This window comes from Narcine bancroftii, chromosome 1 (assembly GCF_036971445.1).
Source record: "Narcine bancroftii isolate sNarBan1 chromosome 1, sNarBan1.hap1, whole genome shotgun sequence".
NCBI classification, from domain to species: domain Eukaryota; kingdom Metazoa; phylum Chordata; class Chondrichthyes; order Torpediniformes; family Narcinidae; genus Narcine; species Narcine bancroftii.
This window is the reverse complement of record NC_091469.1, coordinates 375,888,913-375,902,724: the sequence shown is the minus strand read 5'-3', so window position 1 is coordinate 375,902,724 and position 13,812 is coordinate 375,888,913. Positions and strand designations below refer to the sequence as shown.

Genomic DNA, 13,812 nt, shown 5'->3' with positions numbered 1-13,812 from the left:
TTTGGTCCTAGATCCAGCAATGGATCAATCCACACTAAGATCTTTTAATCATTCAAGAGCAGCGTCACTCTTGGACTAGAGTGTGAGAGATTTGAGGTTTTGTGATATTTGGCATGCATAAGATAAGAGAAAAAAAGAAAACTCCTAAATCTCTAGAAGTACTGACTAATAAAACTCTGCCTCATTCTGTGGAATTGGCTGCAACAATATTACTGCCAAAACCTGAGAAAGATTGTCAAAAATGTATTTCCTATCGGCCCCTTAGTCTTTTGAATTCAGATGACAAAATTTAATCAAAATGAATGATATTATCCCTAAAATTATTAATGTTGATCAGACAGGCTTTGTCAAAAATCGATATGGATCTGACAGTGTATGGAGACTTTTTCACATAATGGATGTGGCTCATATGCAAAATGATCCCATGGATGTGGAGAAGGTGTTCGACAGGATTAAACCTAGCTTCCTTTGCAAACTTTTAAAGCAATGAATTTTGGAGGGCGATTTATTCAATACATTGAAAATTTTTTTTTTGCTGGTCCTAAAGCTCAAATTCTAACTAATGGAGTCCTATTGGGTGTCTTCCTGCTATCCAGAGGCGTTCACCAAGGTTGCCCAAGTGCTCCGTTACTGTTCTCAATAGCTATTGAGCTGTTGGCTATTGCTATTCGTTCTAATCCCACCATTACCATCTCAAATGAACACAAACGAGCCCTTTACACTGATGATTTTTTAATTTTTTTTTAAGAATTGATTATTGTTTAAGAATTTTTGATAATGTTACTAACTTTACTAATTTTTTATATTAAGTTTGAGTTAAATATATGTTTCATCTTAACTCCGTTTGTTAAATATATGCATTTAAGTTTGATTTAAATATGTTTTTTAAGTCTGATATCTTAGTATTAATTACTTTTCTTTTTGTTAGTATTTTAATCGGTTATGTTTTTGTTTTTTTTGTAAGTGGGTTTTTTTCTCACATATATTACTAACTTTATTAATTCTTCACTCTTTATTTTGGGGGGGAAATGGGGGGTTGGACTAATTTGAGTTGGGTTATTAATGTGTAATAATTATTGGGGAGGGTATAGTTTATGTAGATTACTGATATTGTATTGTAATTTTATTATTTTATTCTTAATTTTTTTTAATGTAATCCTATATGTTATTCATGTTATAAAATCTTAAATAAAGTTTAAAAAAAATGAGGAGATCTGCAGACAAAATCCTTAAAGATAATTGCATCAAATAAATTAGATCTAGAGAAAGGGAGGGAAGTGGCATTATCTTTAATTGCAAGAGTGAACTTAATCAAAATGAATATATTCCCCAAATTTTTATATTTATTCCAAAGTGTCCCAATTACAATTCTCAAAAGTCTATTTAATAAATTAAACAAATCAATGTCCAGCTTCTTATGGAAAGGTTAAGTCCCTAGAGTCAAGCTCTCAACCATTCAGGCCCTTTACACCAAAGGAGGATTAAATCTTTCTAATTTTAAATGTTGCAGCTCAATTCCGTCCATTATGGTGTTGGTTGCTCTCTGAGGACAATGAGGCTACATGGCTTCCTATTGAACAACATCAACTAAAAAATGTTCCCTTAAAAGTTCTTCCTTTTTTTAACATCTAAGAAAGCACTCTTAAATATTATTAAGAACCTATAATTCTCGCAGTTTGCAATATAAATACCTCATTATTTTGGAAAACTGGGGGAAAAAAACCCATCATCCCCCACCTGATAGCAGATGCAATTTTTTAAAATTCGGTTAATAGTGGTATAAAGGCAGTTGAAGATATATATAGTCAAGATAACTTTGCCAAATTTCAACAATTATCTGGTAAATTAAATCTACCAAATCATAATTTATTCAAATATTTTCAGGTTAGAATTGGGTCTGTAACAGTTATACAGACTATCCTCAAATTCCAACAGAAGCCCCGTTTGAAAAGCACTTGCTTAGTGAAACCCTGTACACTACAAAGGGTCTGACATCATCTCTTATAGATTATTTTAAACAGTAGCTTGCCATTCTATTACTAAGAGTGATATTAAAGATAATTGGGAATCAGATCTTAAATGCAATTACGATGATGGTGATTGGTGTAATCTCCTTCAAATGTCTTAATCTCAACTAAACAGACAAATACAGTTTAATATCTTTAACAGGACTTACTACACTCCACATAGACTACATAACCCTCTCCCAATTGTCAGAGATGGAAAACTTGTGATGGAAATTTACTTCATAGGCTTTGGAATTGCTCTTATCTGGAAGATTTTTTGAAATACATTGTTAAAATAAGATCAGATATTATAAAAACTGAAATTTCATTTGACCCTAGGGTCTGGATTTTAGGAGATCTACATGGTCTTGATATGAACCACAATATAAAATACTTTATATTGCTTGCAGCCACAGCTGGGGAAAAGTGTATCCTACAGAACTGGAAATCTGGATTTCCTCCTTCGGAGAGACAATGGTTAAACGAGTTAACATCCTATAGTACACCTTGTATGAGGAGGAAACCAGCAACATATGAAAAAAATAAGGGGCTCTCTTTTGTCCTTATCCTCATTACACCTCCTACTATCTGCTTAATGTAGTAATTTATACCTTATTAATATACATTAGGACCTCATACCTTACTTGACCAAATTTTATTTTTGTTATTTTTCAATTGTGAATGTGGGAGAAATTTCTACCATTCCCGGGTGGAAGGGAGAATTTTGTTTGTTCTTTGTTTTTTTTCTTATGTGTATCTGTTTATAAAAATATGGCTTTTTTGCTTCAATAAAAATATCTTAAAAAAACCAGAGCATGTGCTGGGTGATGTGGATCCTTGATGATTGCTATTGCTCTCCGACGGCAGCGTTCCCTGTAGATGTTCTTGACGGTGGGGAGGATTTTGCCTGTGATGTCCTGGACTGTGTACACAACCTTTTGCAGGGCTTTGCACTTAGGGTATTGATGTTCCCATACCAGACTGTGATACAGCCGGTCAGCACACTTTCCACCACACATCTTCAGAAATTTGCCAGGGTTTCTGATGTCATAACCAAACCACAAATTCCTGAGGAAGTAGAGAAAGCAAAGAGTTATCAGTTATCAGCAGGCCAGGTAAGAATCACACATTTGTTTGATCAAACACAATGACGGGAAGTTGATTGAGGAACTTTCCTATAGTGTACACCGTAATGATACCTCCCAAACTCTTGACATCTCTCTCAGAGTGCAGGGGGGTACCATTAGCTTCAGCTTCCTTTCCACACATAATGGCTAGTAGCAGTTTTGTCAAAGCATTATCCAACCACTTTGTTGGGGAACTTATATATGCGCTCAGCAGCATGTGAATGTAGCTTCATATCTCTTTCTCAGCACAGCTTGTAATAGACAAGAAATGTTGAGTTTACCAGCAATATTCCTTTCCCAAGAATGTATGTCTTCAGAAATATAGAAATATCTAGGAAATTTAGTAACATGAACAATGCAGTTAATAAAGTGTTATTGTCACATATACTGAGGTACAGTAAGAAAGTTTGTTTTGTGTGCAATCCAGCTAGTCAACCCAGATATGATGCAGCAATAAAAACACAGCACAGAAGTGCAGAGTTACAGACGGAGATCAATGTGAACAGAGCAAGAGCAACATTATTTTACTTGTGAAGTTCATTCAGGAGTCTCATGACAGTGAGAAAGAAACTGTCCCTCAGTCTGGTGCCACATGATCAGACACTCTTGAATCATCTGGGATAAGTCTTTAATGTGCTGGATGTTTTTCCGAGACAATGTAGATGGAGTCAGTAGAAGGGAAAAAGATTTGTGTGATGGTATAGGCTGTATTTTGAAAGGAGCAGTTCTCCTACCATGCAGTGAAAGCATCCTTCATCAACTGCACATCTGTGGAAATTGTTGAGGTGTGCAGGTGACTTGTCTAATTTCACCGGCCTCAGGTGGATATAATTTTCTACGAGAGGTAGATTAATTATTAAATAGATGTTCAATGAAAATCTTCTTGAGTAATTGTTTGCATAAAGATGTGCAATATGAAGTCAAGAAAATAATCAATCTTTTAAAGAAGGCAAAAGTCAAGAGACAAATTCATATTTGTGAGCATATCTGATAATCTGCTCGATAATTTTATCCTGGCTCCATAATTCTATCCTACTTTAATGCCAGTATTGTTTTCTCAAATACATTGCAAATATCTTCAGTAAAATATTTTCACCTTAGTGTTTGGTTGTACCTGACCCTGTAGTTCACTCTTTTATTTATTTGTTTGCCAGGTGACAAACCACGAGGTGGAAATGAGTGCTTCTCCTCTGATGCTGAAGACTCCGATGACCAGGATGAGGAGGACTATGAAATTGATGAGGATGGAGAAGACAGTCAAGGAGAAGTGGGGCTGTCTGCCACTCCCTCGGTCACAGCCAGCCCTCAGCACAATGGACGGAGAAATGACCAGATTGGCACGTTCAATGCAGCCTCTGCCTCTCTGATCGCCACTGTGGGGAGGACAGCAGAGGATCGTTTTGGGCAGACCAACAGTCCTGAGGGACCAGCCGGTGCATGGCTTGCAAAAACTGCCAGAGATGCTGTAACCAGCATAGTAAAGTCTACGTTCTCACCAGTCCATTGGCATGTAACAGAAGAGGAGAAAACCATATTCTGCGCTGCTGGAGGTGCACTATCTAAGACAGGCTCGAGATCTGCTGCTAATAACTGGCATCTGCAAGAAACTCTCGGAAGGAAAACTACAGATGAATTAAAGGTACCTATGTTCCAACATAAAATCTGTTTTGTATTCTAATCCAAAAGCAGGACATAAATATAAACTTTACAATCAGAAGAATAGTTTTCTAAGTTTTTTGGAGAATTGTATTGAAGCCAAACTTAATTTTATCTGAATCCTTAATAATATAATTCAATAACAAAAGCCAATAATTTATATCCATCTGATATGCTTCACATAGGGTTTAAGAAAGCAGACTTAGTGCACTTAAACGTTAAGCCTTTCCTTGGTTAACCTTTAAGACTATGTCTGTTATTTAAAATCACTGGAATATATTGCCACAGCTTTAAAACCATATAGAACCAGCTTTAAAACATTACAACACAGAAACAGGCCCTTCAGCCTTTCTAATCTATACCAAACTATTTGTCTGCCTAGTCCCACTTCCTTGCACCCAGTCCATAGCCCTTCATACCCCTCCCATCCATGTATCTGTCCAAATGTTAAAATTGAGTCTGAATTCACCTCTTCAGCTGGCAGCTCATTCCACACTCCCACCAGTCTCTGTGTGAAGAGGTTCCCCCTAATGTTACCCTTAAATTTTTCCTCTTTCACTCTTAACCCACGTCTTCTGGTTTGTATCTCACCTACCCTCAGTCGAAAAAGGCTACCTACATTTACTCTATCTATACTCCTCATAATTTTAAATATCTTTATCAAATCTCCCCTCATTTTTTTATGCTTCAAGGAAAAATGTCCTAACCTGTTTAACTTTACCCTGTAACTCAGTTCCTGAAGTCTGGGAAACATCCTAATAAATCTTCTCTGCACTCTTTCAATCTTATTGATGTCTTTCCTGTAATTTGGTGACCAAAACTGCACACAGAACTCCAAATTTGGTCTCACCAATGTCTTATTCAACTTTAACATAACATTCTAACTTTTATACACAATTCTTTGATTTATGAAGGCCAATATGCCAAAAGCTCTCTTTACCACCCTATCTACCTGTGATGCCACCATCAAGGAACTATGCATCTATTCCCAGATCCCTCTGTTCTACCACACTCCTCAGTGCCCTACAATTTACCGTATATGCCCTTTCTTGGTTTGTCCTTACAAAATGCAACACCTCACACTTGTCTGCATTAAATTCCATCTGCCATTTTCAGCCCATTTTTCCAGCTGGTCCAGATCCCTCTGCAAGCTTTGAAAACCTTCCTCACTGTCCACAATCTTTGTGTCATCTTCAAATTTGATGATCCAATTTACCACATTATCACCCAGATCATTGATAAAGATGACAAACAACAATGGTCCCAGCACCGATCCCTGAGCCACACTACTAGTCACAAGCTTCCAGTCTGAGAAACAATCGTCCACCAGCGCTCTCTAGCTTCTCCTGTATAGCCAATGTCGAATCTATTTTGCTACCTCACCATGAATACTAAGCATCTGTACCTTTCTGATTAACCTCCCATGTGGGACCTTGTCTAAGGTCTTATTAAAGTCCACGTAGACAACATCCACAGCCCTTCTTTCATCAACTTCCCTGAAAAACTCTATCAGATTATTTCGCTTTCTATTAACCACTGATGCAGGTGAAATATATCATTATCCACACTCTTATAACATTTGCTCCCTGATGACACTGGAGATTGAAGAATTATACTTGAATTTCAAAGATGGCTATTACCAACCCTTTTGAATATGTACATAACAGCACAGTTTTTGACTTGATTCTACTTAATCTGAAATTAAAATCATTAAAAACCCACCACCAAAATTATTGTGAGTAATTGACCAACAAGAAGTTTCAGGTTGTGCACATGGTGCAAAGGAAAGAGAAATCCATTTTTTTTAGCATTTGGATAATAGAGTAAGTTGATGTGTTAAACAAATGTGTACTTCTACTCTTTCTGTATGAATTGTGTTATCTGATAAACCCTGTCATGCACAGTTAGATGTTTGGGTTGTGGCTGTTTTTGTTTTAATTATTTCTTGGTCATTGTTACTTGAGTATTGAGATGAATATCTAAAGAATTTCAGGAGATTAAATCCCTTCTCTTGGCCCAAAAATTGTTCAAGCATTCAATGGATTGAATCTACACTTCAAAATGATTTTTCAAGGGGGTTATATAAATCATTGTTGCCTAATTTTAGGGAATGTGTGTGGAAATGCAAAACAATACCTCTAACTTGTGAGTGGTGTACAGAGTGAGAATCTGGCTTTTGTTATTTCTCTTCCTTCCCCTTTATCATTGTTTGAGTTAGGTAAAAAAATTAAAATAGACCAAGAGTTTTGATTCTACAGCCATTTCATAGATTGGTGCAATGGGGTCATTTCACTCATCCAAGCAGCACATTTATTTTAGATTTCCCGCATCTTCATTTGTAGTAACTTTCAGAGAACATTTTATTTTATTTATGTTGGAAGAGGTTATGAGGTGATAGTTATTGTGCATTGTTACAACTGTTATACTGTATGAGTAGTTCAAGAAACAGTTTTGGTCCCTTCAAATTTACTGAATTATTCATCTATTTTCTGTTAAAGTTTAAGTGTTTTCCTATTATGTTTCCAGTAGAATATTACATGCATCCATTCCCTTCTGTTGTTGGCTTTCTATTTTAAACCACAATTCTCTTTCCTTTCCTGAAAAGTGTTGGGTCCTTTCTGAGGAGTTGGCTCCATTCATTCCCTTCATATTCGAGGGTCTCACCCAAACAAGTAGCTTCCAATTGTGAACTATTGTGTCGATGCAGGGAACTGCTCACCCCTTTGGATCATTACATCTGGCTACAGGTGTGCATAGTAGCTACCTATTCAGTACCCCACCATACATGGTTGCTCCACGTACCTGGGCCATAATTTTGAAAGTCAGCAAGCTATTTAATTACATTTACAAACCAGCCCAAAGACAATCCTTGAACCAGACCAATATCTACATGCATATTGTTTCCCCAGTAGTCTTATTCTTGAAGGAGGGTCAAGATTGCACACAGTACGTCAGGTGCAGCCTAACCAAAGTCTTATGGAGCTGCAACATGACCTCCTGACTTTTGGACGTAATGCCCTACTCAGTGCAGGCATGTGCACTGCACCCCTTCTTTACCACTTTATCTACTTGCGTGGAGACTTAGTAGGATGTCATCTGGGTGAGAGGGTGTGAGCTACAGGGAGAGGTTGGACAAACTTGGGTTATTTTTTCCTGCAGCATCAGAGGCTGAGGTAGGCCTGATAGAAGTTTATAAAATTACGAGAACATTAATGGAGTAGACAATTAGAATTTGTTTTCCAGAGTAAAAACATTGTAATCTCGAGGACATGCATTTGAGAGAAGGGAGATGAGCTGGGCAGATATTTTGCATAGAGAATGGTAGGTGCCTGGAACAGGCTGCCTGGGGCAGTGGCAAAAGTAGATACATTTAATAGGACACATGTATATAAAGGGGATGGAGAGATATCTAGCAGGTACAAGCAAGCAGAGTTTTACTTTGATTTGTACATCATGTCAGCAGAGATACACGGGCTGATGAGCCTTTTGCTCTGCTGTACTGTATGACGTTACATGAGGAAGAATCTTTTCACATAGTGGGTGGCTGGAATCACCATAAGAGATGTTGAAGCCACATCGTTTAAGAAGTTTCTAGGTCAGCCATTCTCAACGGGGGCCCTTGCCGCCCACCCCCACCCAGGGGCCACAACACATTTGAGTGGAAGCCTTGTTTTCTTTTCACCTCACGTAATATAACTTTTTAAAAATGTAGTCAGTAAGAGAAGAACAAGTACACGATCCTTTATCCGGACTTCTAAAATCCAGAAAGCTCCAAAATCTGGTAAGTGGGGAGAGAGGCACCCGACACTTGGGGGTGGCGGCCGAGGGACCAGTGCTTGGGGGAGGTGGCCAACACTTGGGGGAGGCATCTGAGGAACCGGTACTTGGGGGAGGCGGCCGAGGGACCGGCGCTTGGGGGAGGCGGCTGAGGGACTGACGCTTGAGGGAGGGGGCTGGGCAGCCGGCACTTGGGGGAGACAGCCTGGCGGCTGAGGGACCGGCGCTTGGGGGAAGTGGCCAAGGGATTGGTGGTTGGGCGAGATGGCCGGGTGCCTAGAAGGGGGTGGGGGTGGATACAGCAGCACAATTTGGGTGGGCTTTCCAAAATCTGAAAAAATCTGAAATTCAGAACACACTATTCCCCCAAGGGTTCTGGATAAAGGATCGTGTACCTGTACTAACGAAACCAAAACTTGACTGCTTCAAAGGGAAGGGGCCCATAAACTTTGAGCAGAGTTTTAGCGGGTCATAACCAAAAAAAAGGTTGCAAATGGATCATCCTCGATGAGCACTTGAACTGCCAAGGAAGGCATTGAAGACACAGGCCAAGAGCTGATAAATGGGATTAATGTGGATAAGTACTTGGAGGGTCAGCATGGACCTGGTGGGCCAAAAGGCCCATATCTTTGCCACATGAAATCATGGTACAATTGGTACCTTCCTAATATGTTACCCTATTGATATAATTATTCTCTCCAATTACTTTTAAAACATAATCGATTGCTCATCAATGCCTCACTCTCTTCCCTGATCCTTCATTAGCTTCTCTCCTTTGCATTATCCATCCTTTTACATGGTATGATTTTTGATTCCCTTGGAGGAACTCCTTTGCTTTCCATTATATGAGAGTGGTCAGATTTCTCAAAGGATTTTTTTACTCGTCAGGAATGAGGGAACTAGCTCACATCAATATTGCTATTAAAGCCCTGCTCTATTAAACCCAATTTGAGCATTAATAATACAGATGGTGATCCCAATTCATTTTGAGGATGCATCCTCAATGCCTATCTCCTCCAGCCACAGACAGGAAAGGAGCTGTAAACAGGTTTCACTTTTAAGCTAACCATGCTCCTGTCAATTTGCCATAACTTTATTGAGTATAAGGCTTATCCCCACCACAACTTGCACCCATTTTTCTATTTAGTTCATTATTATCACAACCATACATTCAACCTTGCAGAATCTGTCCTGTCCAGCTTGCATCCCAAGCACAGAATCAAACATGCTCATGATCCGGAATCCATATATCCAGTGAAGAACAATTTCTGATCTAAGTTCGAAATGCGCTACTCATTATTTTCAAGTTGTGACCTCAGTCTTAAGACTCCTCAGTTGGATAAAAGATCCTTCCTGCATCCAGTCTGCTGAGCCCTTCAGCAATTTGTAACTTTCCATGAGATATGCTCCTCCACAAGACTAACTCATCGTCCCTGGCAGCAGTTTGGCAAATCAACTGCAATCCCTCTGTAGTAAGTACATTGTTTCTTAGGTAAAGAGATTAAATCTGTCCACAGTACTCCAGATACAGTCTCAGCTGGTACAACTGCAATAAGACACCTCACTTCAGTAATCAAGCTCGTTCATTGCAAGGCAGGCATACAATTTGTCATTCTCTTCAAACATGGCGTGAAATTCAGGAGTTGACTCATTGGTGAGCCCATATGTGGAATACTGTATGCAGTTCTGATCACTTTGCTATAAGAAAGATGTCATTAAACTGGAAAGAGTGCAAAAAAGATTCACTGGTGCTACCAGGACTGGGGGGCTTGAGTTGCAAGGATAGGCTGAGGAGTGACTTTATTGAAGTGTATAATATTATGAGCAGTCAAAATCTTTTCCCCAGCAGAGTCTAAAAGTTAAGGGCAGAGGTTTAAGGTGAGGGCTAACTTTTTCACTCAGAGGGTGGTGCATAAATAGAATGAGCTGGCAAAGGAAGTGTCTAGACCAGATGCAACAAATGACATTTAGAAGACAGGTATATGGATAGGAAAAGGTTAAAGGGATATGGGCAAATAGACTATAGCTCAGCTAGGCCACTTGGTTGTTTTGGATGTTGGGCTGAAGATCCTGTTTCTTTGCCATTTGCCCAATGACGTGCTATACCCATGTCCCTTAAAACTTTTTTCCAGCAAGGACATTTACATTTCAAAGTGTGCATATTAAGTGTTAAACCTTTATGGTCAGTAAAATTTGTGCCACACATCTTATATTAACATTGGAGTTCTAATATTCATTTGAGCAAATTTGCTTGATGGCCTTTTTCGTAACACCTTATTCAACCAGAATTGATTTTTCTGTAAATTAATTATAAAATACTGAAAACTAGTGGTTTAGTATCAGGCATTGCTATTTAGTTTTTTTCCATCTCTTACTGTCTTTTAAAAATGTAAATATGTATATTTATTTATATTCATCTGCAGATCCCTTCTTCAGTCAACCTTCCTACACAGATGTCCCAGGAAAGACTATTTGCATCCTGTTCTCCCATAACTAGTCCATACAAATTGAACAATCAGGAACAGAAACAGCGACTGGAACATCTCGGTGAGGAGCATCCATTACATCTGTTCAGCCACTTGCCTCTTCACTCTCAGCAGCAAGTTAAGACTCCATATAGCATGGTCCCTGTGGGTGGCATCCAGTTGGTTCCCCAGGGTTTGGCCACGTACTCTACATTTGTGCCAATCCAAGCAGGACCAGTGCACCTTACCATCCCAGCTGTCAGTGTTATTCACCAGACGTCTGTCAGTCAAGATGGTGTAGTTGCATCTGGCAACACAAAGTTATTAAGTGCTTCAGAGGTAGATAAGCTTTTGCCATCTCTTCCCTTTGGACAAATAAGCTCAACTGGTGTGCAGAGTACAAGCACGTCAAACTTCCAGGTGGTGAATACATTGGGTGTAGAAACATTAAACTCTCTGGATTTGGTGAATTTGAGTTCAGGACCACAGCTGTTACCTTCAAGCCTCTCATTTAACACTGTTGACCTTCATATGTTAACCACCAACCCGCAGACTGAGAGTGCACCAAGCCATGTTCCAGGAGTGCGAATAATGACACTGGTACCATCTGTCAATGTGGGGATAGAAGATCAAACAAACATCAAGAATGACTGTACAAGGAAGGAATTTCCAACCAGCACCAAACAAGCACCAGTTAGCCTTTCTGTTGATGTTTCCGTTCATCAGATGGCCTGCATGCAATTCTCTCAGGTTCCTCCTCCAACCCAGGCCTGTAGTCTGAAGTACTTGTCAAATCCAATGGGCTGGACACATGGACAACCAAATCATACTGGCAAAGCACAAGAATGTGCTCATCAGACCATGCCTCTTAAGGCGCACATTAACAAATCAACCTGTGTAACCTTGATAAACTCTGAACTGCGACATTCGACAGGAAACTCTGAAGAGGTGACCAAGTCCCTGGCCCATCAGACTTCTTCTCCAGAAAGAGTAACAGGGAAGCCTGTAGGAACCGCACAGGACATTGTGCAGTACAGTGACGTCAGCAGCGATGATGAGGACAGACTAGTGATAGCAACGTAAGAATTTTTGCAAAACCTTTTTGACCAGATATCACATCCTTTTCTTTAAAGAAAAAGAACATGCGTCCTGGTTTCTTATTCTGAAAGCTCTCCTCACCAGAAGCACACTTTTTGATGTCGATATAATGTTTGTGCAATTGTAAACTAAGACCAATGTAGGAAAAAGGTGTCTTTTTTGTTCCTTGTCTAGTCCAACCATTTTTGTACATGTTGTATAAACAATTGTGCCTTTCAGATTTCTTGTTTTGGAACTGTACAGATGATAAAATATATAAAAAAGTAGTTCCTTGTGCTTATTTTTTTTTAAATTTTACAATGTGTGGTGGTACAGTAAAGGAAAGTAACGACATGTTGCACTGATATGTATATTTCTATGGCTATGGAGCAGTTTTTTTCTGTGTACAGCAAGAATTGTATACCAGCTCATATTTATTGTATGCATTTTTTGATCCATGATCGGTTCTTTCCTTTCTTGCTGGGAGTCCATTTCTCCTCAGGCAAATTATCTCCAAAATAAATGAGATCATTTGACAGAAATTGCAACATTATTTGCCGGTTTTCTGGGAGTTCCAGTTTTTCGTTCCATTAATGTCCTTCGTGGCAGAAGGAGGGGAGAGAGATGTCTCAGAGGGATTAGGAGGTCACTCACTGGTTAATAAACCCATAGCATCCCTCTGAGCAACTCACAATAAATCTAGAGGGAAAACATGGAGGCACTCAGACTGCAGCATTAGTCCGATCTCATCTGAATTTGAGCTAATCACTTTTATCACAGCCACCTGGCCATCTGCCTGATGAACCAAGCTAACTTTTAAATTCTAAACAGCGATTCTGCCACCATTCATCCCAACTTCAAACCAAGCTTCTCACTTCAAAAAATGTGGCTTACCCTCTATCACCATCAACTTAGCCCCTACTTGCATCTCATGTATTTCCTGCACACCCTCCGCTCCTAGATGCAGCAAGGACAGGATTCCCTTGTCCTCACCTACTACCTTACCAGCCTCCACATCCAACATATTATCTTTTTCAATTTCCGCCACCAACATCATGATCCCACCTCCAGACCAATCTTGCCCTCTGACCTCTCCACAGGGACTGCTCCCTCCATGACTCCCTTGTCTACTCGTCCCTTCCCACTAATCGCTCCTTACTATCTATCCCCATGACTGCATGAAATGCTTCATTTGCGGCTATACCTCCTTCCTAACCACCATTCAGGGCCACAAACAGTCCTTCCAAGTGAAGCAACACTATGTGATTCTGCAGGTGTTAACTACTTCATCCGGTGTTCCCGTTGTGGCCTCAAGTAGACTGGATATAGACTGGGAGATCATTTCATTGAGCATGTTTTTTGTTCTGACCACTGCAGCAATGGGGACCACCCAGTGGCCAACCCTTTCAATTCCATGCCCCATCCCACATCGACATGTCCATGGCCTTGTGCTCTGCCAAACTGAGATGACCCACAAATTGGAGAAAGAATGGGTAGCATGGTTGGTGTAGCGGTTAACATAATGCATTTACAGCCCCAGCTATCAGGACCGGGGTTCGAATCCTGCGCTGTCTGTAAGGAGTTTGTACGTTCTCCCCGTGTCTGCCTGGGTTTTCCCTGGGGGCTCTGATTTCCTCCTATCATTCAAAATGTATCTGGGGTGTAGGTTAATTGGGTGGCACAGACTCATGGGCTAAAATTCCC

At 39.8% G+C, this 13,812-nt stretch overlaps 1 protein-coding gene across 7 annotated transcripts in view; it reads left to right on the top strand.

The window, feature by feature from the left end:
- hivep1 (HIVEP zinc finger 1) overlaps positions 1 to 12,661 on the top strand; it is a 182,944-nt gene extending 170,283 nt beyond the window's left edge. For 6 of the 7 annotated variants that reach the window (XM_069913386.1, XM_069913389.1, XM_069913384.1 and 3 more), the window contains 2 exons: positions 4,288 to 4,772; positions 10,990 to 12,661. In XM_069913386.1, the coding sequence (XP_069769487.1) occupies positions 4,288 to 4,772; positions 10,990 to 12,114 (1,610 nt within the window). In that variant the 3' untranslated portion in view covers positions 12,115 to 12,661. Of the gene's footprint in view, positions 1 to 4,287; positions 4,773 to 10,989 lie in introns of those variants that run through there. The other variant, XR_011349797.1, reaches the window with a different exon arrangement.
- Positions 12,662 to 13,812: the final 1,151 nt, after the last annotated feature.